General features: G+C 45.2%; 1 protein-coding gene across 1 annotated transcript in view; it reads right to left on the reverse strand.

Annotated features, from left to right (window-relative positions):
• Positions 1-26,742, reverse strand: part of LOC144814933 (NADH-cytochrome b5 reductase 3-like) — a 229,288-nt gene that overhangs the window by 162,126 nt on the left and 40,420 nt on the right. The window contains exon 2 of the mRNA XM_078674147.1: positions 20,241-20,372. Within this exon, the coding sequence (XP_078530273.1) occupies positions 20,241-20,372 (132 nt within the window). The remainder of the gene's footprint in view (positions 1-20,240; positions 20,373-26,742) is intronic.

Raw genomic sequence — 26,742 nt, forward strand, 5'->3', positions numbered from 1 at the left:
ATGTCTGATTTTTAGACCTGCTACCTTCTTTTTGGTGAATTGGGTTTTCTTAATTTTTGGAACGGGTTGATCGCCTTTGGACTTAACGCGTTCTTCCTTGTGTTCTGACCGTCCTCTTCTTTCCGATTTCTGTGAGGAAGTCTGAAAGATACGAGTGGAACGAGTATCAGTATCTTGATATCTATCAGGTTTTTTCAAATTATCCCTGTTTCTGAGGTTATATCTCATTTCAGACGGCTCCTTTTGAGAAAGCCATCCTCAGGACTGAGAACGCTTCTCTTTAGAAGTTTGTTTAGTATTTTCCCATACATGGTTTGTCTCCCTTCGCTCACCAATGCCACACCATTAGAGTCTCGCCAAGGCGAAGCAGCGCATGCGCTGCATTCGCTAGGCGAGACCTTAAAAAGGTATGGGACCTCTGTCCTAGGACATCCTCAAAACTGTTATACAGTAATCAGCCTCAGGCCATGCAGTCCAAATAAACTACCTACTCCTTGACATAGAAGGAACACAAGCGCATAACTATAACTAAAATCTTGCATTTATACAGCACTCTTGCAATTGAACCAATGTCTTACCGTACCAGCTCTCAACTTAGTCACCCGTCCTCATAAATATTGCAGTGAAGATGGAGAAAGTTGCTAACCTGGGCCTTTATTACACCTCCTTGTTCAATCTACTCTATGCAAGAAATCATTTTTCGCCCTCTACAGTTTCAGGTCAGCTCATGCTAGATTCACCTTCTGAATGTCCTTGGTTCCTTCCCTCTTCATTTCGCCCTTGGCCTTCACATTTTTTTTCTCCATGACACTACGGTTGCTGATACTTCCTCCCAACCAATCAAAGACTTCATTAGAGAAAGCCTCTGCTTCCTACATTTGAAACATGCCTAAATGTTTTTTAAAGCCCTGCTCTTTCCACAACTCTCAAACCAAATGCAATGCTTAGGACCTCACAAAAATAAAACAAAGAAGTAACAACACCTTAAAACCCAACAATAATACATAGCAACACCTACTCAAAATGTAAAACAATATATTCAATATTGTCCCCCTGGTAGTGTTAATGTGAAAAGTAATCAGATCTGTAACAATTTTTCTATTGGTTGTAACTGTGTTTGTCATATCAAGGGTGAGCCTATGAGCATTGCATTTGGTGCAACAGTTATAGGTGTCATGGCTGTTGCGCAAGGTACAGTTGCAGAGGTAACTACAACTTGAATATTTAAAAAAAAAAACAATTTATTCATAACCATAACTTTACCTGTGTTTTTGTGTCTGTTGGACCTAACATTTTTGCCTTCCTCCTAGCCTTTTTGCTGTTGTGGAATGAGTGGTTGTAGGATGTTGGACACTTTAGCGCTGGTTAGCAGTGCCAAGTGTGTGTGCTTCCTGCCTTACATAGGCCTTACATAGGTATATTAGGATGCCCCCCCTTTAGGGGACATCTCCCCCATGGTAGGAAATGTATATGCCATGTGTGGTGTGAGAGGAAAATAATAAATGCTGTGCAATGGTGTACGCACCTTTATTTTCACCATTGCAGAAATGTCACTTTTAAAATGGACGCCATTGCTGTGTGCTTTGTGCCGCCTGCATGATGAGGGTTGGCGGTCTAGTGTTTGAAGTGACAAGGTGCTCTACACCTCCCCCCACAGTGACAGTTGAGATTGGAACTGCCAGGAACCTTCTAGAAGCTTCTGGCTCTTTCTGGTAGGTGGGGTGAGGGGTGTATATGAAGGGGGGCTTTCCCCCCATTTGTTCGGACTGAGCGTGGACTTGATTGAGAGGGGATACTCTGCCAGGAGGTACCGCCGCAAGGGCCTGTGTGCTGGCCCCTGAGCCCATCTGTACCCCTCTGCTGTCCACAGGGCCAGAGAGAGCCTTTGCTGGAGTGAAGACTGCTATGTCAGGAGGAGTGCCACTTTATGGGAGATGACTGCTTCTAGGAGCTGGTGTCCTGTACTGATGAGTGCCCACTGTCTTACCCAGCCTGGCCTGCCTGCTCCTTGTGAGGGACTCTGGATCCTCGCCTGCTCCCTAGCACCTGGGAGACACTACTTTCCGGATTGCCAGAGGAGGAGCAGATGCCTGCAGCGTGGTGTTGTCATAGCACTAGATCTCCATCCCCAGGAGCGTGGATCCTGCAGCTGACGTCTGGTGAGGGAGTCCCCCTGCATGTTCCCCTAGCACCTCGTGGGCGCTATATTTGGAGTGACTGGGCTCTTCCTGCTGCCTAGCACCTTGTGAGGGTTGCAGCGCTATCCAAGACCGTAAGAACTTTCCTGCCGCCTAGCGCCTCGTGAGCGATATCTTCTGGTTGCCTGCACTCCAAGGAGGTGAGGAGCGTGGGCGCTACTCCCTCGGGTGGGACCCTGGCACTAGGAGCCATCTAGCGCCTTGTGAGCGCCGCCTCCAGCCCCTGCCCAGGAAAAGAATGTGCGTGGGTCCTGCAGCGCTATGCTGCCAGAGTATTATATTCGCATTGACTGTGCTCTGCTTGCTGTCTAGCGCCTCGTAAAGTGCTACAACTGTTTTCGAGCCCTCAGGACTCTAAGTCCTGCATTCCTGACCTGCAACTTTACTCCTGCATGAGCACTATCTTTACTGCCCACGTGAGAGACAGCTACTTCCAGGGAGTGATGACAATCTTTGCAACGTGTGTGCATGTATGAGGTTCGCCCTTATGACTTGAGGCCTAATGCATTTGTACGCACAGTGTAATACTGCCATGATGTTCATGCTCTTATGCGAATGAGAAATGCCCTAAGGATGCCTAATGTACCAGCAAAGGTTCATGCCTAAGTTGTTTATACCCCAGGATTGGTGCCTATTGTATTTGGTGATGCCTAATGCTGTGATGTATGCCTAACGTGTCTTTACACTAATGATATTGAATTTATGCCTCATCTGTTTAACTGCATAAGGTGGCTGCAGGCTAATGCTATGCGTAATGTGTTTCTAAATTTAAGGTTGAGGCCTGATGTTCTTTTTCCTCCCCAAGGCTTATACTGTTAGTGTTCTGCATAATGTGTTTTTACGCCTATGGAGATGCCCCATGCAAGTATGCCTCATGTCATGGGATTTATGCCTCCTGGCCACCGCCGGCCTGGCGGAGGCAATCCGCACGACATCCACTGCCCATTCCCCCCCCCCCGCCATATTACAAAGGCGGGGGGGGGACCGCGGCGGTGCAAAACACCGCCCGCCTGTTTTCCGCCCCGGTCGCCTTGCGGCCGGGGTGGAAAACGAGTAATATGGTGGTGGTGTCTGCCCGCCATATTACAATGGGCATACTTCAATGCCTTTCCGTGGCGGCAATGCCGCCACGGAGAGGCAGGCTGTGTTGACTCTGGAGGCCCCCTGTGGGCCCCCAGAGTGAAGGCCAAAGGGGGGTTACCCCTGCCTTTGCATAATAGAAGAGGCAGGCACCGCGCGGTGCCTGCCGCTTCTATTGTGCAAAGGCGTGCTGTTCTTTTTTAACATTGTGGCGTGCGGTGCAGTGAGCACCACCCGCCACAATGTTAAGTCGTGAGATGCGCCCGCCACTGTGGCGGGCGCATCATAATTGTAATGTCGGGACCCCCGCCCTTTAGGCGGCTGGTCCCAATTGCCGCTAGGGTGGCGGGCGGGCCAAGCCCGCCCGCCATCTAATGGACCCCTTAGACTCTAATACTATTAAGGAGCAATGCGTGAGAATATGTCCCAATAATGAACTGCGGTCTGGACCTAGGACTTAATACAGGTTATGTTATGTTAAGCTGATTTGTAAAGTGCACGGCTACCCCAGCAAAGGGGCGTCCCGGTGCTGAAACCAGATTAGTGCCGCTGGTAGACAACAGGACAACTTATAGCGAAGGGAATAAAAACGTTTTAATAGCTTTACGGAAGGGCAGATAAAGCTGTAGACTGCGAATGGAAATGGGAAGGGAATTCCAGAGTCTAGTTGCCAGCACCCGAAAAGAGTGGCCACCAGCATGGCCAGCAAACTAGGGGGTTGACAGCCCACATATCCATAATATAACAGGCACCCAGTTCTTTGTGTATAATGTGGGCTGGTGTGCTCTGAGGGACTTTTAGCAGGCGCCCAAGACACAAGTAGCTGTACAGTTTCAGAATCTGCTCTGGGGACCACCGTCCTAGCCTTTGTGCAAAGTTAATTATTGATCCATTACATTTGTCCATGGTGCGGCACTTCTCTTCTAATAGATGTTTAAAATTTAAACGCCCATCAAATAAAATCCCCAGATACGAAAAGGACTGTACCTTGCCTAAACAATGAGATCCAATTGTATAATTATAGGATTTACCTGGTTTTTTGCCCACTTCCATGACATAAGATTTTGCCAAATTGGGAGACAAGTACAGGTTCTCCATAAAGGATACAAACCCATCTATTAGGATCTGCAGACCTTTGGGGGTGTGCGTGCAAGGAGTACTGCGTTGTCTGCATAAAGCGGAACTGGATTTCCACGGGTACGTATCCTTGGGGTGTATGCATGAAAGTGCCTAGTGCGCGATCATTTATGTAAAGCGTAAATACAAAGGGAGCTAATATGCAACCCTGTCTGACACCACTGGAGAACGTAAAGGGTTCTGTTTTATTTCCAGTCTGGCTGTGTCTAACCGTAGCAGTGGTGTTCAAATGCAAAGTTTTTAAGATGTTAATATGCCGAAGGATTAGCGACAAGCCCGCACTTTAGTGCCCACAGTTTCCCTCTATTGACTCTGTCGAAAGAGGGGGTTAAGTCCATGAATGCCAAATACATCGTCCCTGGACTTACCACTCTGTATTTGGCTGAAAATAAGGTACAGATTGAGTCATTGGTCAGTAGTAGATTTCCCTGGTCTAAAACCAAATTCAACATCAGTTATAACTTGATGCTCATCAGCCCAGTCCATCAGTCTACTTAAAACCCCCCACCCTAGTACCTTCGCTGACACATCAATAAGGGAAATTGGGCGGTAACATTGTGGGTCATCCTTATTGCCCTTTTAGGTCTCGGCTAGTAACGCGCGAAGCGCATTCTCGCCAGAGAACTATAGCTGGCGTCTCAGCCGACAACGAGCTGGAATGTGGCTACAAGAGCTGGCCGCGCGCGTAGCATTCCCTATGGCGGCGGCGGCGTCGTATTCCGACGCGCGCCTTCGGATCGGGTCGCGCGCGTGAGCTTCTACCGTAGACAGCTGACGTGACGGCGCGCGTCGGAATCGGCTCTTCTCGCCGGACCGGCACTCGCCCTGCACGTCTTGTTCTTAGTATATGGGCAAAAACATGAGTAATTCATTGTATATGCATGCTGTATAAAAAGCCTTCAGTGTGCATCATAGTGGCTGGTTTAACATGAGATATTCCTATCCCGCATTTGTCCGAGACAAGCCTTTTGCAGACATCCCTCTGGCTCGAGCTCCCAGCAGTGATCACGTCTGCCACTTTCATTGTTGGCCTCGGGGAAGCCAGGCTGTGCAGTCCAGGTCCCCAGGGCTCTGTGAAATGTGTTTTACACGTGAACTGCATCCAGTAATAAATTGACACAGTAATGTGATCGTTCTTTAAATGTGGTAGCTGATGCTTATTTGACTCGTGTTGAATGTTGCATGTCTGAGCAGCCCCTGTATGCTTGGATGCTCCAAGAACGGCCTTTCTTTCCCCAGCTACTTTTGGAGAAATAGTGTTTGGATATAAAATCCGAACTCTTAGCTGCTGTCTATTGTTACCTTGGTCAGTGGTACTCTTGCCATATGAACAGTCTGCCAGATTTTGTTGGAATGTGATAATGATTTGGTATTAATTGTTCCTTTGACTCGAATGTGTATTTAATGCAAGTGAGATTTATAGAGCAACTAATGCTCAAAAGAGCTTCTAGGAGCTATGCCATCCAAGGTAGATGAGAAGAAAAGCCTCTTCCTTCATTGCGGTCCATACATTTATTCCCCAGAGGTAAGTAACACTTACCTAGGGATTGTGCACTCACTTTACATTATTTTAAATAACTGGGGTTGCATTTATGTGCATGTATTTGACCATTCTAATTCCCTCAAATGTAGCCTGGAAGCAACAGAGTGCTTTATTAAGTAATGGGGAAGGGAATGTTTCAGGTTTTCACTCATAGTTGGCCGGGATAGAGCTCCGTTCATGATGCCTCCTAAGAAGGGCAGGTTGAGATGATGAATCATATTGAAGGCAGATGAGCTACTTCCGGCGCCTTTTCGAAAATACAGGCAAGATGAAGCAAGTTTAATCTGTGATAATTATAAAAAATGCACAGTTTGAGATTGTTAATATTGTGGTATTTTCCTTTTTGCACCTCTAGATTCCTATGTGCTGGCTTTTTGTGGCACTGCTTCCCGAGGGGGTGATGGTATTTGTTGCCACTACCTCGTATGACCATGTAGCAGACGTTGAAGATGCAAGCCACTGTAATTCTGCTAGGGTTAGGGTGGGGTGATATAGTCTAACTTCTGTAGGTGTTTGAGGTAGCAGCATACAGTGTGTTTTTCAGTGGAGCTAGGTTGCTGGTCAGGATTGCCGACGAGCAGTCATCTGCTACATCCTCCGATTGGCAAAGGATTAAGACTTGCGCAGTGGTTCTAAGGGCCGACTACGGCAGTGTTCTTTATTATTTTTAGGTCTCGTGGCGCATCCACAATTAACTATTGTAGCAATCGCAGTATGGCGCACTTTACTTTTAAACATATTCATCTAAACCGCAGCATGCCACCATTGCTACAAAAATAAATACTCATTTTTTTGGACTACAATTTATATACTTTTGTTGCAGTGGGTGTTGCAATATTTAGCAATGCCAATAGCAACTTAATTAATCCGAGACCCATTGTATTGTAAATGCTTGTTTAAAATGGGGACGGTCGTGGCTGTGGACCAGGATGCTGGCATTACTGTGTCCCCTGCAGCATTAATCACCCTAGTCAGGGTTGGAGCCCAGAGATCCACATTATTTATAAAAAGGTCAGGTGGTATCCAGTCTGGCCCAGGCGCCTTGTTCCTAGTTAGACCCTCAATTCCTGTTTTAACCTCACTCAGTGAGAATCTCAATGGGGGTATTTGGGGGTAACAGTCTGGAAGCAACACTTAGACTCCAATACTATTAAGGAGCAATGCGTGAGAATATGTCCCAATAATAAACTGCGGTCAAGACCATACAGGTTATGTTATGCTATGTTAAGCTGATTTGTAAAGCGCATGGCTGCCCCAGCAAAGGGGCGTCCCGGCGCTGAAACCAGATTAGTGCCACTGGTAGACAACAGGACAACTTATAGCGAAGGGAACAAAAAAGTTTTATTAGTTTTAAGGAAGGGCATATAAAGCTGTAGACTGCGAATGGAAATGGGAAGGGAATTCAATACGCCTAGCAACAGGCAGCCAATGAAGGCGGTGAATTGCATTTGAGATAGAACAACGCCTTGGCAAGCCAAGGAACGCTCTGCCTGCTGCGTTCTGGACCCTTTGAAGTCTGACAATCTCAGTCTGATTAGCCCCGATGTAAAGGGAGCTAGCATAGTCCAGTCTGGACAAAATCAAAGCCTGGATGACAAGCTGCCTGACTGAGGGATCAAAGAAGCCCAGAAGGGGTTTAAGCCCCTGCAGCAGCCCAAAGCAAATCCCAGCCACCTTTTTAGTTTGAGTTCTAAAGTTAAGGGCAGTGTTAAGCCAGACCCCAGGTTCTTTACCGCCTGTTTAGGGGCGGGTGCCAACCCAAATGCGGCAGACCACCAATGTTCGCACCACATCTCTGAGTTTCTCCCCACCAACAAAACCCCAGACTTACTAGCGTTAAGCTGTAAACAGTTGGAAATCATCCACCCAGCGACAGCTTCGAGATCGCTGCGAAACTTGCAAGCGTATCGTGTAGTGTCGTTGGTGAGAGTGACTACCAACTGGGTATCGTCTGCATAAGACACCACCGTGAGCCCTCTGTTTTTAGCCAAGGCTGCCAAAGGTTGCATATACAGATTGAACAGGGTGGGGCTCAAAGCCGAACCCTGAGGAACCCCCTGCTCGATGGCATAGACTCTAGATGAAACAGGAGGGGCGGTCAACTGGATAGTCTGCCTAGACAAAAAAGGAGGCGATACAATCTAGGGTGCCGTCCGCTATGCCTGCCTCCTCCAAACGCCTGAGCAGGATCCGATGGGAGACCGTGTCGAGCGCGGCACTGAGATCAAGCAGAATCAGTGCAGACGTGTGACCGACGTCTAAGGCCCATCTCAGATGTTCGGTGACCGCAAGAAGAACGGACTCCATGCTGTGATCATGTGTCCATTCTGAGATGGGTCTACAAGATTGTTATCCTCCAGATAGTCCGTCAGAATAGTATGGACATGGACCTCAGAAATTTTCGAGACCCAGGGCAGGAGGGAGATGGGACGAAAACTCTCCAACTTAGTAGCATCCAAGTTAGGTTTCTTTAATGGGGGAACCACTTTAGCATACTTCCAAGTGCAAGGCGCAGTCGCCGTGGAGAGGGAAAGATTGATCACATAGCACACTGGGGGGATGAGCACAGGTAGAATTCTCAACGCATATGCCTGCTTCAGAGGGTCAGACGGGGAACCAGACTTGACCTTCCTGCAAATCACTGAGAGCTTCTCCTGAGAGATGGCGGGGAGAGTAGTCAGAGAGTTTGAGGTGGGGGACCGGGCCATGGCGGCGGCAACTGATGCAGCCTGGGGTAAGGATTGGTAGATCTTCTCCACCTTCTCCACAAAGAAGGAGGCCAGGGCATCACATTGATCATTAGATGACAACAGAGTGGCAGTCAAGGCTGTAGGTGATTGCAGCGCTTTCAGTATCGAGAAGATACTTTTCGATGGATTAGTGCTGCACTTTATCTCCTCCGCATAATAGGTGGCCCGTTGCCATGGATAGACCCATGGTATTGCTTAATAGCTACACCATAAAGCTTTTTCGAATTTAGGTCATAGTTCCTTCTCCATGCACTCTCCAGGCTCTTACACTCTTTACGCAAGGAAGCAAGCTTGGTGTTATACCAGGGACTAGATCTGGTGCTGCGAACTTTTCTCCATTTTACTGGGACAAGGTGATCAAGCGAATCAGAGATTCAGACTGACGTAGATTTATCAGCCAAATCACAGTCAGCTGGAAAACTTGTTAGAGTAGAGGAGAGAAGCTCTTGAAAATGCACAGGATCAAATTTGTGCTAGGGACGCTCAAGTACAGGCTTATGAGGCATCCTGCTGGTCGGTACCACCCCAGAAAGTGTCATCGCTATAAGATAAGGATCCGACCAATGCAAAGGGTATGGGGGGTAGACCGTCAAGGGGGCCAGGTTAGTAAAAACAGGATCAGCAGGTGACCTGCAGAGTGAGTATGCCCCAGCACCAGTTGGCATAGCTGGAAGGCCTCAAGATCCGCCACAAAACTGCCTATATCCACATCATGAACATTATCGAGATGCAAATTCAAGTCCCCCAAAATGCTGAAGTTGGCAGCCATCATGGCTAGAGGCCCTATAGCATCCATGAGAGCTGTTCTGAATTCTTGCTAGCTGGATTACCATGTCTGGAAAAATTAGGAAGGACTTATTGGGTGAGAGCAGAGGGGGGGGGGGTGGGGGGGGGGGAGGGAACGGGCCATGGGGTTAAGGCATGGGTGCTCGTGAAAAGATATGGGGAATACTTAAGAAGGGGAGGGCAAAGTGGGGTGGGGAGGGAAGGGTGTTATAGTGATAAGAGGGTATCAGAAAAAGTTTGGTGAGGGTAGAGGCATGGGTGAATGGAGAGTTAAGGCTTAAAAGTCATAGGAGTGAATACATGGACAGGTGCTGGCATGCCCATTGGGGTGCAGACGTACGCATCAAAGGCATGATTGGGCGAGACGAAAGAGGTTCTAAAGACTTTCATTGGTTCGGATCTGGGCACACACAGAGCTGGGTATAGTGCAACTGCCAGCAGTATAGCTGGTGTTAAGAGTTGGTCTGCATGAGGTGGGTGGGTGTCGGGTGTAATACTGGTCAGTATGAGAAACGGGGTGCAAAAATGAGCTGTGAGAAAGGTAATTTGCTAGTATGCACTATAGGCTGCGTACACAGCTGATGTGGTAAGCTGTCGAGTTGAGAGCAAGTCTGTTTGAGAAACTGATTTCACAATCTGGCTGGGTGGGTTCCTGCAGTAGAACTGCCTGGTATTGAAGATTGTTAACACAGCTCCGTGTTGGGGGTCCGATCTGGGTTTTTAACTGGATATGGATGGATGGGTGCGTTTTGTAGAGACAGCCCATCTGAATGCACATGTGAAAGGGGGTTGCAGATCCCTTATGTACTAAGGGCTGGATACAGATCTAGGAAGATATGGGGTTTGGTGTAGAAGGGTGGGTAGATGACTGGTATATAAGTTGGTTGTGTCAGGGGCTAGGTGAAACGTGGGGGTTCGGGTCTGGAGCCGGGTAGTGAGCTGGTCTGGGTGTACAGCTGTAGCCCATGGAGTGAGTTGCAGAGACAGGCAGTTTATGGTGCTGTGTGCAAAATATGTGTCTGTCCAGAGGTGGTGGGTGTCTGTTGTAGAGCCAATATGTGCGAGTCTCGGTTCCATGTTATAATCTACAGATTTAGGTCTCTTAATGGTATGTGAATGGTATGTTGCTGCCAGGATGTTGGGGGGCTGTCTGCCTCGCTGGCATGCAGGAGTAGCCGGGTGCTGATTTGGTGTGTATCCAGCATAGAGCAAGGGCGAGTACCTCAGCATACAGCAGTGGGATCCAAATTCTAGAGGGTACAAGACTTTAGCTACCTCACTTATCTCTTACAAACGGCATTGTTTGTCAATGAACTTAACAAAATTTACTTTCAAAATGAAAATCTGTTGACTGCAGTCTGTGAAAATGCTGCACGTTAGTGTGATAAAATACATGAGAACAACGAATATATATTAGTGAATATGTCTTGCTGAATGTACAGGTTTATCGGCTTGGGAGCTGGAATTAGCTCATTGCCCAGTCTCTGCCTTAACACACCTTGTGCCGCAAGCACAAAGCACACGGTGTCTGCCATGCAAGCAAGCCCAACCCTACCCTCTCAACTAGGTTCCTCTCTGGAATAAATACATTATTATCGTCTTGACCCAAGACTACAAGGGGACTAGGAGTGTTGAGTTGTGCTGTGATGGCCCACCCTGTCCATAGGGCTCTTAGCTCTGCTCGTTGAAAAGAAATCATTAGCTTCCTATTTGTTGGTATAGTGATTCTTTTTCTTTACTTTAGACTTAACTCAAATGCATCCACTGCTCCATGCTTCAGAACCAGTTTGGGTGGTCTCTAGAGACAGCCTTTGAGTTGAGATGCCCCTCACAGCAGGGTAGTCTCCAGCCTGGGGCACACACAACAGAGGCACAAACCGTTGTGAGGTTTCTGCACTGAAAATGTGATCAAGAAAGACAAAATACCCCCGTCAACCTGCACAACAGAATATGCAGTTCCACCCCTCACTCTTACCATCTACCAAAGAGCAATACTTCTGGAAGTCGGAGCCCTGTTGCCATCCTCTTCACACCAGTGTCTGCATCTCTACCGTCCAGGCACTGAAATGCAGGCAATACATTTCCGCTGTCTGGGAAGTAGTCCTCAACTCCCTTTTGTGCCAATACAAACCAGAGGCCTTCGAATGGATCCCCCTGCTTTGTAATCAACACTGTGAGCCAAACTTGAGGAGGATTATCACAATACTGCTGCTTCAGCATTTGCAGAATCTCCTACTTAATGTGTAAACTACTTGGCCATGTATTTTCTCACATTGCCATGATCTTGAGGTTATTGCTTCCTTTGAGTGCAGCCTAAAGCTCTTGACATTTCTCAACATACTTGTCCAGCCATTACTTTTCGCTTCCAGCTCTTGAGCTGATCAAGTGACCTGAATGGAGCGTCGGTCAAATGGTAGTAGCCGAGTTTGTTTGATTCTAGTGCATATCAAAAATTCCTAATAAAACACAATGTTCACATGCAAATGTTTCTTTTCACAGTCTTGTATCTGCAGCTACATTCTACCCCACAAATATCCTTTTGATCCCTAAAATACAGATTGAAAAAATGACCTTTAATTAAAACTCTTGGCTGTTGCCACTCCTTTTTCTTTCTTTCAAATGGCCCTCTCCTTCCCCTTCATCCTCTGCACAACTTACTCTGTCACAAGTGTGTTCGCTTTAATCTCTATTATTGTATTTCTGAAAAACCCCACAAATAACCACAACTAACTCCTATTCATTTAATCCATTAAAAAGAAACTGGAGTGAAAGCATGGAATGGTTTGCTTGGGTACAGAAAACTAATCCCAGTTGCCAACAATTACCAATAATACTGAACTAACCACTAATTTTTGGGTTCCAGAGTAGGGTACTGCCCAGCGTAAAGCAATCAATGCCTATTCAGGGGTAGTAAGCAAAATAAATGCAATTACAATGTATATCAAATTCACTGTCCGCATCTTTTATTATGCTCTCAACTCTTTTACTCAAAGTTTACAGTCACCCATCACACTTTTATTGATTGAGACATAATCAACCTTTCTAGATGTTTTTGATAGTGAAACAAATGGTGCCTTCAGTTTTCTGTATCATATAATACCAGCAGGGTAAGGCTTCTGTATAATATTTATACACTTGTGGGTCATAAGGGCGATTTTTGGGGAGTCAAGACAAAAAATAAAGATGCCTTCAAGCTCTGTATTTATCTGGTCACATTTGCAGCACTTCAAAGAAAGAGGTCAAATGTCAGACTAAGTCTACTGACAAACTGCTGGTTATTTGTTAAACAAGGGGATAGGTCTTTATAAACTCTCACTTTTCACTCACAGAAAGAAACAAAGTGAATTATTTGACAATCTGCCACATAATTAACTCTGTGAAAGGAAAGGCTGTAGGATGCAACACAACAAAATGTAAATACCTGTAAATTAACTGTACATAAACAGCAGTTAGGAAAGCGAAATTTTTTACAATTTGAAATGTGATGGAAACAAGATTTATAGATTAATAGGTCCAAAACAGATCAAGACACTTTACTTGGTAATTCACAAATTATACATACTCACTGGTTTCCACAAACTATTATGTGTACAATATATCCAATCCAATCCAAAAGTTCTTTATTTCGGCCATCAAGACCATAAAAGATACAATAAAAAAACACTTAAAATCACATATCAGGTTACAATGTAAAAACAGCAAGGGAGGAAAGACACGGTGGTGCATTATGTGTAACAATCCATAAAATTCCAAATGCCTGGTATTACAGTTCATTTCCAACTGATGATTTACATTTTCAGTATGTTACTCCGTTTCCACCACATAGCCATTAAAAACTTGGCAAGTGCAAATACGATGTAGTGGAGAGTGCTTGTCTTCAGAATTCTATATGATTGTAAGCAGTGTCTAAAACCAAGATTCCTGCACATGGGTACTAACCAGTACTTTCTTGATCTACTATAAGCAGGGCACAAGAATAGCACGTGTAGTTCGTCCTCCACACACGTGCTGCACCCTGGACAGATATCATCCAATGTAGACCATTTACTCGTGAATCCTTCGAGTGGTAATGTACCAAGCCTCCATTGGATGAAAAGTTTCCTTGCTGTAGTGGGATAGATTATGTCCATAAAATCCTCAAATTTAAATGAACTTTTGGAAACCAGAAATTGTTCAGTACAGGTACCTATTTTCGGGGCACACAGGAGCGTCTCTAATCTTTTGTCCTTGAAAATCTGACTGAGCATTTTACGCGATACCCAGAACAGCCTCTTTCAGGGTCATCCCACAGATTATCTAAACCCAATCGATAGAGCTCTCGTCTCACATAGGCCAGCCACGGTATTCTATCAGCACAGTTGTAGCTTAAAATGTGCTTCAGGTCTTGCTTGTAATGGAGCAGTTCAGGGGTCCACCGGAGCCTGTGCCAGAACCTCAGTGGCATTAGGGCCAGATCGTTTCCTATTGAGGGGAGCCCTAAATCCAATCTCAGTGGTAGAAGGGGCGTACCTTGAGGTAGCAACAGCAGTCGTCTAAGGAAGCTGGTTTCTACCTTGACTAATTCTGTCCCCGCCTTGTTACCCCATAGTTCCCCCCCATAAAGTGAGGCTGCCCTGGCTTGTGTTTTATACATCTCCAAGGCTGGACTAACTGGCTTGAAGGTTGATGAGTTTGAGACCTTCAAAATAGCCCCCACCATTTGTGATAGCTTTAAACGAGATCTTGCTATCTGTGGGCCTCAAGATAGATTTTCATGAAGGGCTACCCCCAAATACTGGAACGTTCTAACCCTTTCCAGCCTTTCCGTTCCCAGAGTTGGATTTGGCCTAGTAATTGCAGAGGGATTAAAGACCATAAACTTCTCTACGTTAATCTCTAGCCCATGCGCCCTACAGAATTCCCCAAACCCGTCTAGTATCCGCTGGATCCCCATCGAGGATTTTGAAAGCAGGAGAGTATCGTCGGCAAACATTATTGCCGGGACCCTCCTGCCTGCCAGCCTGGGGGCGTCGTTGTTGGGGACATTGTCAAGGCAAGATATTACATTGTTGACATAGAGGCAGAACAGGGTTGGTGCTAAGACGCAACCCTGTCTTACCCCCCTGCCAACTGGAAACCTAGACGACAGTGCCCCATCCCTCCCACACCTGACCTGGGCAAAATTTCCATTATGGAGGCGGATTATTGTTTGGAGGAGCTGTGGTGGGAGACCAAGCTCCCTGAGTACCGCCCATAGTTTTGCAAGTGGTACTAGGTCGAATGCGGACCTCAGGTCCACGAATACCATGTACAGACTTCCCCCCTCAATCCGCGCCGTTTTCCAGTAGAGAACGAGGTGGAAAATCTGGTCCATGGTGGACGTGTTCTTCCTAAATCCTGCTTGGAGAGGACTAAGGATCGCATTGTCCTCCATCCAGTCCAGGAGCTGATCCAGCAGAAGGCGAGCAAAGAGTTTTTGGGGTACATCTATGAGGCTAATAGGCCTGTAATTGGCTGGGAGGAGAGGAGACCCTTTTTAAAAATTGGTACTATCTCTGCTCCCAGCCAAGTACAGGGGATCTCCATCCCTCTCAGAATTGAATTAAAGATAATATGCAGATAGGGACCCCAGATTTCTGGTTGGTGTCTAAATAGGTCCCCAGGGAGTTTATCAAGACCTGGAGCCTTCCCTTGTGCAAGTCTCCCTATAGCGTTCAACACCTCCTCCAAGGTGCACTCAAGATTCTCATTCTCGTTCTCATTAAGCTCGGTGGAGGTGTCAATTGCTAACTCTGAAGATGTGGTGAAACTATCTTCATACAGTTTGCTAAAAATGGCATTCCCATACTGAGGCTGCAATGTTTGATTCTACAGCAGCTTTCAGTTCCCCTGTACCTGTGTGTACCAATGACCAGAACTTTCTAGAATCCCTGGTTTCTAGCGCCATTGTAAGACTATGCCATCTGTCCCAATCCCACTCTGACTTAGCGAGGGCGATGGCTTTCCTATATTTCCATCTCACCTCGTGTATTTTACTTTTGGCCGTACCAGACTTGACCAGGGAGATCAACTCAGCCTTGATCTTCTTACACGTAGAATTATACCATGCTGAGGTCGGTGTCCTGTTCTTCCTGCTCGTAGTAACTGGATAGAAGACCTCTCTTAGGCTGTCTACCAAATCTGCATGAATTTTCCCTAGTTTCTCATGGAGGTCAGTTGATTTGGGTATATTTATCAAGTTGTCCAACTCAACTAATCTGGGAAGCGCCAAATCATAAATTTTCCTGACACACTCTGTGGAATTAACTAGTTTTCCCCATTTTACCCTACGTCTATTGTTGGTTAGAACTAGAGCCCCTGTATCTAGTTCTAAATGATTTAATGGTAGAGTATCTTTGGGGCCTTGGTGCACCATGTCCAGTGAGAGAGCATTATGATCGCTATCCGTTCTCATCACCAACCTGAAATCCAAGACACTGGACCACATACTAGTACCTACAAAAATGTAGTCTAGACGTGATTCATGGCCCTTTCTGTTGAATGTACAGACTGAGGGGCTTTCGGACAGAGTGCACCCGTTACAGGCCCTTATTGCGTAGTTCAAGGTGAGTGACATGATCTGCAGCGCCAAGGGAGACCAAATTTTCGGACTTGGCGATTGACACGGTGGAATCCCCCAATAATCGTCCTCAGCCGACAGGGCGCCCTCCTTTAGACCATGTAACGGTTCGAAGTGGCTATTAACATCTCCTCCCATCAGAATCTTACAATCTGCTGGTAATAGTCCAAGAAATAAAGATAAATCATCTAAAGTAGGTGATTCATTGGACACACTGACTGGACGGGAATAGACATTAACAATCGCCAAATTATAGGTACATGGCCATTTTAAAAGAACGCATTGGATGTCTTCCGATTGGGTTTCCATAATTTCCGCTGTGCAGCCCAAATGGGAAGCCACCCAAATTACAAGTCCACCAGAAGGCCTCCCTTTTCCTCCCCACCTAGCTGGGATATAGAAAGTTTCGAAGCCCACCCTGGGGAAAACTTCCCTCGCCCATGTTTCTTGAAATAGGCAGATATCGTTACTGTCCACTAGGGAGCCCCAGTCACTACAATCTATTTTATTGGCCATACCCGCAAGGTTCCATGATAGGACCTTCATCCTTTTTGGCCCGGAGCTTGGTGGGTTTCCCTGGGCACTCGTTCGACCCAGATCTTGATGGGTGACTGATGCCCCTTCCATGGATATCGGCCCTACCAAGAGCTCAGCATCTATTGTATCTGCGGGTGGCGCGATCAGGGAAAGGATTCCTGGTACATCCGTGCCAGCCGACGTATTGGCGAGATGTGTAGGGCATTGGGAAGTACCAATGGCACTTAACCGGTCAGGATAAAAATGGGCAAGACCAGAATTACCATTATGCGGGATATCTGGCCCTGTCCTCAACTGATCTGTATGGGCGACTACCCCCTCCCCAGTAGACTCGACCCATGAAAGTCAATCAACCTGATTGAGGCAGCTATACCTGTTGGCATGGATAAATTTGCTCTGCGTTGATATGTCATGACGTAGGGGCCTATATCTTGTACCGTCAATGGCAAAGCCCACCCTAGTCCAGCCATCATTTCCTCCCAAATGCAAATTACTGTTTCTTGGATAGAAAAAGGACAGCGGAACCAATTGTATGGATGAATTTCCTGGGCTCCCCAGCCAATTGCAAATGTGAGAAACAATGTTGGAGTTCCTAAAACTTACCAAAATACAATCGCCCCCTATTTTCTTTACGGTATGTCCTACCCAGGGAACCCTCCTGACCGTCAGTATTTCCCCTCTCATATTGGGTGGGAGTGGCCTATGAATATTCAACCAACTGATGACTTTGTTTCTAAGTGAATCAAAGGGTTCCATTGTAGAGTCGGGAAGCTCGGGGACCCTGATCAAAATCACGGTGTGAGCTGCCGCCTCTGGAGGTAAGTTAACTATATTTGTGTGATTTAGACTATTAGCAACCCGTCGAAGGCGATCGGCCACCCTAGTGGGCGTCTTTTCTTTCCTCTGGGTTGACGCTGTAAAAGGCAACTTTGACTTCCGCACTAAGGGCACGGGAGGGAGTTGCCTTTGTGGGGGTATTGGATTGGGTTTGGGTGTAGTGACCATAGATACACTCTCACTACGAGGGGCATTGGTCTACTTCGCCATTGGGGTACTAGAAGCACTGAGGGAAGAAAGAGACCCCATACTCATCATAGTTGCACCTTGAGCGCGTGGATCACTGAAAAGGAGAGCATGCGGGAGGAGCTCGGTAACGGGACGTCATAACGCTAACAGAAGTTGCGATAACCACGGGTGTGAAACTAATAGAAAAGATTCAGGACGGATGGTAGGAATAAAAAGAAAAGTTTTTACGATCAACCCAAGGCTAACTAAGGACAAATAGATGTGGTTTCTATAAACAAGAAAACATCTTAATCTGTGCCTCCCTCATACTGAGAAAAGAATGTCTCAAGACTCATCTTAAACAAAGAAAACATTGAATAACCACAAGAAGAATCCGAGATACCATAAAACGAAAACAAGAGGCACTACTATATCTTATTGCAGAGGGCTAATGGTGGAATGGCCTCCACCCTAAACTAGAACTACCACTAAAGATATTGGAAGATACGCTCATATGGATCTTCTGTTATTCAGTAAAAGATACCCTGCACACACGTGAGGAGGGAAGAATAAAACCATTTCTAAGCTGGTCCTGAGGAAGGTGGTTTGAAGCCGCCGAAACGCGCGTAGACCTGGCGTTAAATAACATATACGATCTATGTTACCTCAAACTTAGAGATTGTTTTAGAGTGTGTAAGATTGTGGTATGGTATGAATGATAAGTATAAAAGTTAGTGTGTGTAATAGGGTAATGGTTGTGGAATAAAATAAATACTTTAAAGAAATTGTAAATCACAGGGTCATTTACCCTTCACTTTCATTGTTTAGAGTAATACCAATGGTGATGAATTTATATTAATTGTGAAAAAGACTGAAAATGAAAAAAAAAATTTAAATAATTTTGATACAACTCATGAAAAAAGAAAATAAAAATAATTAAGTAAAGAAAAAACATTGTCATTACTGTACTGAATGTAAAGTTAATTGTTAAAATTTGAGGAGCAACGCCGCAAATGAAATTATGATCTGACCATGGGGGAAACTTGTTGATATTGTATGCACCTTGAGCGCTTGTCAGGGTCCTTAGCTGATCCTCCATCCCCCCGGTCGCTACTTCTAAAGCTTGTAGTCTAATATCAATATAATCAAGCCTGGCCAACAGGGGATCAAGAAGTTTCTTAACAGCATCTACAATAAAATCAATGGACTGGGCCCTTACACCACAAGACCCTTCACCAAAAATAAATGAGCCAGCCGATACATGCGTCTCTGTATCAACAGGATGCATTGAGCTTGCCGTTTCAGTAACCATCTCGGTAGCAGGATGTTCCATCGTTTCAGGCCCAGTGTCAGTAGAGTTTGGGATTTGATCCAATTTGGGCCTTTTTTTACCCTTCGGCTGTCTAGCTCTTTTTCTCTTTGGGACTGCACCCTCCCGGAGGCCCCGTGAATGTACTGCATTTAAGTCACTACCTTCATCCACAATGATAACTGGGTTAGGTGTTGGAGAAATGGAGACCTCAGACGTTGTAAGACAAGAGTCTCGGCATGGATTAGAAGGGGTCCGCAGCTTCTGCAGAACAGATTCTATGGTTTGGTCTATACTATCCAAGAGAGAAAAATGGGGGACGGTCTCAGTGTCCGGGGTTTTAGCAATCACAGTTAGGCACGGGGATAAGTCAGATCCTTCCACAGACTGATCTTCTGGGGGTGTCATGCTATTATTTACAGCGGTATTAAGTTTGATGAGAAAACTATCCAAAGTACCTGTAGCCTTGGTGGATAATCCTGTTGTTTTGTTTCTGGTCTCCCTCGTTGCCATGTTCTTACAATATCTGTATGGCTTATTCCCAACCAAACATTAACAATCAATCACGGGGGGACCTGAGCGGCTACACAGGGGCCAAGAGGGGTGGCCCGGTCCGGTCTCCTCCGGGCTACAACGGGCCCGCCCTTGTCCAGGGCTTCGCCCCGTGCCCTGTTCCGCGCGCGTCCCGCGTGCGTGGATGGAAATGCTCCTATATGCAAGGGGGGGAGGGGTGGGAAGAGTCGCAGGTGCGCCTGATGGTGATCGCGCTCCGCCTGCTGGGACTCGCAGTTCCGCACCCTCTGGGCAGTAAATGGCAATGTCATTAATTCCCCAAAAGCGTGCGCCCAGTTGAACACCTCACGGGTCTCAGGAAAGCCTTTCTCCTCTTTTACTCGGGAAACAAGTTCACCTCCACACGATACATCAGTAAATCTGTATATCTGAGCAAATGTAATGGCCAAGTCAATGGAAAACGTGCAGTCTGTAAATAGTGTGCAGCCACATGATACTTTAGTAACATTAAAAAAATGTGCCTGCCTCATGTCTAATTAAGCTGGGTGGGTCGCGAGAGTTTGTCGTTCTAAAAATTGAGTTGTGGTTATAAAAGTTTTTGAAGCCACGGTTTACATAAATGAGCTAATAGTTAAGCATTCAAGCAATAATTACTCAGCTTTTTAGTTCAAAAGTCTGAATTATATGAACTGTTATTCTATAATTCTTTATAACTTGATAACTAAGCCAAAGCATTGGTCAGACACTGAAGAGAGCAGGCACTTAAAGTTCAGAGGCCACTTACTTCGTTGTCAATCAGTTTCAAGGGATATTTTATTTCTGGGTTCTCAAGCGTGATGGCAGGAGCAGGTTTCCGGAACAGTCTCATGAAGATACTGAAAATGAACCACACTGGGGACATGGCCACATTGGCCAGCTGAAATATTAAAGGAGAAAAGTTTAGCAACCACACCTTTTCTACAATTTTCATTCTCAAATCATCACAACACTAACGTAAGTAAAAAGGGATGCTTGTAATTAAGAAAACCAAATATGTTCTTGAAAGGCCTCTGATCAAAATCCATCTTCTCTCAGACCAGCAAAATGGACAAATAAGAACATATCTGAGCATGAGGGTTGGTAGATGAGGTCAAACAACAAAGATGCTAGAACTGTAGTTTAGCAATCCGATGAGCAAAATATAAAACATGATGATCGCAACAATTGAAGGTATTTAGCTATGAAACACACTAAAACACAGCTAGAACGCATATACAATCAAGCGGAAAATCTAGTTTTCAGAGCGAAACTTTGAGATCCAACAGTCACCATTCATTAGCCTTGTGTCAAAAGTTAAGTGCACCCTCCAATTTGATAAAGTGTGGAATCGGGGTTTTCAGCAATAACGTCAAGCAAGCATTTCCAAAAAGAATTTCAGTTTCTCATATAACTTGGGAAAATGTTTGGGATTGGTGATCTTATTTGTATTAATTAAGCGCAACATTTATCCCATGGGTCATCACAGTGCTAGGAGAGCTTACCCAAATAAGGAAATGGCGATTGTCCGGACAGTTTAAAGGAGTGGGGCCTCAACCAGGATGACAGTAAGTATCTTTGGATATGTTCTAGGAAATAGCCAAGTTTTCAGTTTCTTCCTAAAGGACACATTAGTCTGTTAAGCGAAGGTCTAAGGGCAGTTTGTTCCAGTGAATAGCCGCCAGAGTAGAGAGGACCGGCCACCTGCTCTATCTTTCTTGATATGTTCGATCTTGGCCAGGGGATGATAGCGAGATCTCAGATTTCGTGTGGCAGTATAGAATTCGATTTTGTCTTGCAAGATTCGGGGGGCACTCTGGCGTAATGCTCTGTGTGCATAACACAAGAGATTGAACTATGCCCTTTGGTGTACGGGCAGCCAATGCAGTTCCCTCAGCCTTTCTGGTGCCGAGCTGTATTTGCTTTGATTGCAGACCAGTTTACCAGCAGCATTCTGGACCACCTGTAATCAGGAAAAAAAGATACTTGAGGATGTCCACATATAGCATGTTCCCATAATCTAGTCTGCTAGAAAGGAGTGCCTGGGTAATGGATTTTCTACAGTTTAAGGGGATCCATGAAAAGAGTCTTCATAATAGTTTCTGCATAGCGAAACTTTTGCCGCACAGCGCTCAAACTTGGTCTTGCATAGTTAGTGCATTATCGATGAGTATGCCCAAGTTTTTTGCAACTCGCTTGGGTTCTGGGGCAGCTCCTAGCGCCCTGGGCCACCAGGTATTGTCCAAGACTTAGAAGCCAATTATTTATGTATAGCTATTTTTAGGTCCCTCTGTAGTAAATCAACGACTTGAAGTCTGAACTTGGTCATTTGCAATTTCGGATTCTTTTCAGCTATTCAGCCGTAGATTTGTTTTGGATCACTGTCCTGTTAGATGCTTAATTTTTAGTTAAGCTTTAGCTATTCTACAGATGTCCACATATTTCCTTCTAAAATGGGCTACAGTAAGGAATTCACAGTGAACTCAAAGACTCGGTGTCGTCCATGTCCTGAAGTTGCAGAACAGACCCAAATCATTACTCCATGACCACCATGCTTGACGGCTGGTATGAGATTCTTGTGGTAACACACAGCGTTTGGTTTTCAACAAACTTTTTGTTTTGCATTAAAAAGAATTCTATGTCAGGACCGGAGGCGAGGATTATGCTGTAACTTTCTTTATTCCTGCAAAACTATCAATTGATGGACAGAATGTAGAACAATGTCATACATTCACCCCAGTACAGAGATCTGGGCCTAAATCTATTGTTTTTTTGCTCACCATGCCATTCCAGTTTGGACCCAGTCATATGCAAATCAGTCTTGACCCTGCGCACAATGGGAACAGTCCAGCCCGAACTGCCAGTCCAGGTCTTCCCTGGACTAGAAATAAGCATTGTAGGGCAGGTTTCGGGCTTTCAGCCCTCATCAGTCAGGATAGCTTGACTCCAGTGGCATGGAGGTCATGGGACCCACGTCTGGGCATACCGTCTCACTCGGGGTGACAACTGCAAAAAGAACAATTGATGGACTGAATGTAGAACAATCTCATACATTCACCCCAGTACAGAGATCTAGGACTAAATCCATATTTTTTTGCTTACCATGCCATTCCTAGGATGCTTGTTTCCGGTCCAGGAAAGACATGGCTTGGCAGTTCGGGCTGACTGTTCCCATGAGGCACAGGGTCAAAACTGAATTGCATATAGCGGTGTCTGAACTGGGGTGGCAAAATGAGCTAAAGAACGATGATGGATTCAACCCAGATCTGTGACTGGGGGTGAGTGTCTGAAAAGTTTCAGCGCTCCGTCCATCATCTCTGTGCGTTTACTTTCTTTATTCCTAACAGTCAGAATTAACTATAAATTTCTTTCTTTTTTTTTTTTAAACAAAATACTAGCTTTCTCATGGTGCTTCACACAGTTCATGCACAGTTTACCAATCGGCAGCCTCAGCTATCCTCGAGGGCTTGTGCTTCCTGCGGCTAGTCTGATGCCAGAAGTACGTTGTTTTTTCCTTCTCTCTTGCCTTATGTAGACTATAATATGCCTTAAATGTTGCTTTGAGATTACGCGCTTCATTAAATTAATAGCGCTGCCTGTACATGTTCCCCCACGCTTAAAACAGTGCATAGGGGTCTCAATTGTAGTGCGCTGTTTATACCACGTATCGTATTGCCTTGTTTTTCCTCACAGGTTTGAATGCGTGACACAGCACTGCGGGGTTTCCGCGCTCAACAGTCTATTTCATTGACGTTTTTTCGGTACTTCTCGGGCCGCTGGAGCACAGTCGAAGCGCCGCTCGCGGCCCCCCTTCTGAGCAGGCTTGGCGGTGCAGTGTGCGTCGGAGCGGCAGGACGGATCCTTGCCGCTCTATGCGGTGGGATCGGCGAGTTCAGTAACGGACCTCGCGTTTTTTCTTTCGACGTGAGATAGCAGCCTGCATCGGTCTAGAAACCTTGAAGCAGGTGGAAGCGGGTCCGCACTGATTCCAATTACCACAGCGTGACACCTGCACCACGCGGGTCGGTAACAGCGCAGCGAGGCGTTTTCTTCTTGTGCTTTTTTCCCCCCTTTTGCCTTGTAAATGCTACTTAGCTGTGGTGGGGGTGGGCCCAGACCAGAGTTGCCACCCAGTATAACGTCGGGTGAGTCACCCCCAGTCCGGACCTTTCCTGCCAGTTGCTCTGCGGCCCAAAATGTAGGTGATTTTTTCACTGCCAAATATCTGCCCTCTTTTCAGGCCTCTGCCTGCTAATGCATAGAGGGTTTCTTCTTTGCTATCAGGGGTCACACATAATTCGGTCCCAACCACCCACGTCCTACATATCCCTTCACAGTCATGGAGGTGGATTACGCAGAGGAGGAATCCCTGAAGGTCATTCCCTTTGATTTTTTTTGTTTAAATATCCTTTATTAGAGTCATAGGAGAATTAAACATGAATGTTACAATACATACATTACTACATCTCAGAGATGTCTGTCATGTTTACGGGGCATATCACCCAATGCATTAGTTCTCAGTTTCATACATCATGGCTATTTATTCCATCACAAATGTTTTAAACCATGTTAATGCTACAAAGGATATAACTTTCTGAGATAAACATTAAGGGAAGGAGGGGAGGAAAGAGAACAGGGGACATAAGGGGGAAAATGGGAAGGGTTGGGTATGGTCAACTGATGCAGAAGTGAGACGAGTGCGTCTGGTCATGGGTGTATCTATGTGTAGGGCGTGGGCGACGTTCAAAAGCGACTAATGGAGTGAGCATGGTGTGGGGGGGGGGCAACGTATCAGTCATGGCGAGTGTCCGGCGTGAGGGGAGCGACGGGGGGAGTGCTATCAGATCCGTCTGCATGGAACATCTGCAGGGGGCGTGTCGGCGGCATTGTTTGGGTGGGTGACATCAGTCGGGGTCCGTGTTAGAAAGGTCATTCCCTTTGATGACGATTTTTGCGACGTCAATTCATCAAGTGGCTATACAGGCAGAGAGACCCCAACATGCAGAGAAGCGCAAAAGCTCCCCGGCTGTTGAGGCGGGTGCGTTTGAACAGCTAAAAAGGGTCTTCCTAGCAGGACCAGTGTTATAAATATTACCTTTTGTAACATAGCTTCCTGTATAGCCCTTTCTTTGTGTTGTTATAGATTGTCTCTTCTAGAATGTATTCTAGATTCGAATGTCTGATCCCAGCCTAGATGATTCCAGACTTTACAGTTGAAGTCCGGTCAGCAGGCAAGGTGGACATTCAGTCTTTCTTCTCCAATAAAGCTGATATCTATCTTAATTGAAATGCTGCTTCTGTGATCCAGTTTTGTACTACATTTTTGGCGACGGAGCTTGAAGTGCTGACCTGACCGAGTGGCATAAGAAAATACCAACGCACATTTAAAAGAAATACAACGAAGAAAATTGGAGTAGTGACAGAGGACTGACGACATCTCAACAAAGGAAAATAACCTATGTGGTGTTGTGTAACCACGAAGAAAAGAAAAGCAAAAAAAAATCCAAGATTGAGAAAAGGTATATCGGCAGTTTGACGGTTACCTACGTCATTGAGCCAACGTGAGTGACATCCTGCTTTGCTGCTGCGAACCCCGAGACGTGATCTGCGCTATCTAGCAACCGCCGTTGCCAAGTATGTGTGCCTTGCATTGTTTGTGCATGGAGAATGACGTTGTTGCAGTACGTCTGTTTCCTAGCAACAGTGTGTTGAGGTGTTTGGCTATTACTGAAATAGCGCAGTAACGCAATTGAATTAAATTGGCGTTCACACGCATTACGCGGTGAGGTAGTCACGTGGCGGCCATCTTTAAAAAAAAGACAAAACTTTATTTATGTTTACACCGCAGCGAGTGGATTGTGTATTCATCGAGCGGTAATCGGAAAAGGAGTTTGCATAAAAAGAAAGCAGGCTGATTAGTAAACGTTGCGGAAGTCATTGTTTTAAGGATTATTTCGGCGAGCACGAATATTTTTCTTTACTCATTTTTAGCAATTAATATTTTGATGAGAGATACATCTCCAAATTTAATCTAAAGAATTTACAGTCTATATGGATATTCACATGCTTTGAAAGAGATTCGATTCTACAAGAACTATATTAAACATTGTTGAAAGGTAACATTGATCATCGCATCAGTAGTTCTAATTTCATTCAATACTTCAATACTTATAAAAAAAAAAAAAAAAAGAATATTGTCATCATCTTACTTAGTGTGTGAACTTATAGAGGATATACCTTAACTATTCGAATGGCTCAACAAGTCAACGTTACATTACCTCCACCTTTTCTCAGCTAACCTGGCACACCACCAATAACTTGGGAAGACGGGATTGTTATGTTCGAAAATTATATAGATGCATTAGATAGTCAAGACTTTTCTTCAAAAAGGAAAAAAGCATTACTTCTAACAGCCTTAGGGAAGGAAGGTCATTGTGTGTTTAAGTATCTCCCACAAGTATTTCAAAAAAGTGGACAGTCAGGTTTGGATGAATTCAAAGAAGCTGTTTTAAAATTAGAAATAAGGTTTGCCAAGGAAGAAAATCTAGTTATGAACAGATATAAGTTTTATAAGAACAAACAACGTCCAGAAGAGTCAATAGAAGACTTTGTAGCACGCTTACGTGAACTCTCTGTTAAATGTAACTTTGGTAAAATGACTGAAGAGTTAATCAGAGATCAATTAATTGTTCAGTGTAACAATAGGAAAATACAAGAGAGGTTATGGGCAGCCAAAAATCCACCATTGAAACTAGCTATAGATTTAGCCAAAGTTGTAGAAGAATCCGAAAAATGCATGAAAGAGTTAGAAATAAGAAGAGATGTGAATAAGATTTTAGTTATTGATGATGTAGATATCAACATTTGTGATGAAAAAAGGGAAAACAGACCTAAAGCAGATTTCAAAATTGATGGTCAACATATTACTCTTATGGTTGACACCGGTTTAAGGTGGACCATAATTCCACAATTCTTGTTCAAAAGTCTGTGGGGTAACAAATCGTTGTTAGACAGCGACATATGTCCGTCAGGATATCAAGGGTGAAAAATAGACATAATTGGATATTTTGAAAGTGAAATTTGTTTCATGCATAGGTCTACTAGAGGTAAGGTTTATGTTTAATCTGATGGACCAGCTATTCTAGGGTGGATTCATCAGTATGACTTGCCCATAGTCGTGAATCCAAGGGCCTCTGTACAAGTAATGGTTGTTGATGAATATACCATCAATTACATTTTGATGAATGCAAAAAATGTATTTAGAGAGGAGT

Source organism: Lissotriton helveticus, chromosome 1_1 (genome assembly GCF_964261635.1).
Source record: "Lissotriton helveticus chromosome 1_1, aLisHel1.1, whole genome shotgun sequence".
Taxonomy (NCBI): domain Eukaryota; kingdom Metazoa; phylum Chordata; class Amphibia; order Caudata; family Salamandridae; genus Lissotriton; species Lissotriton helveticus.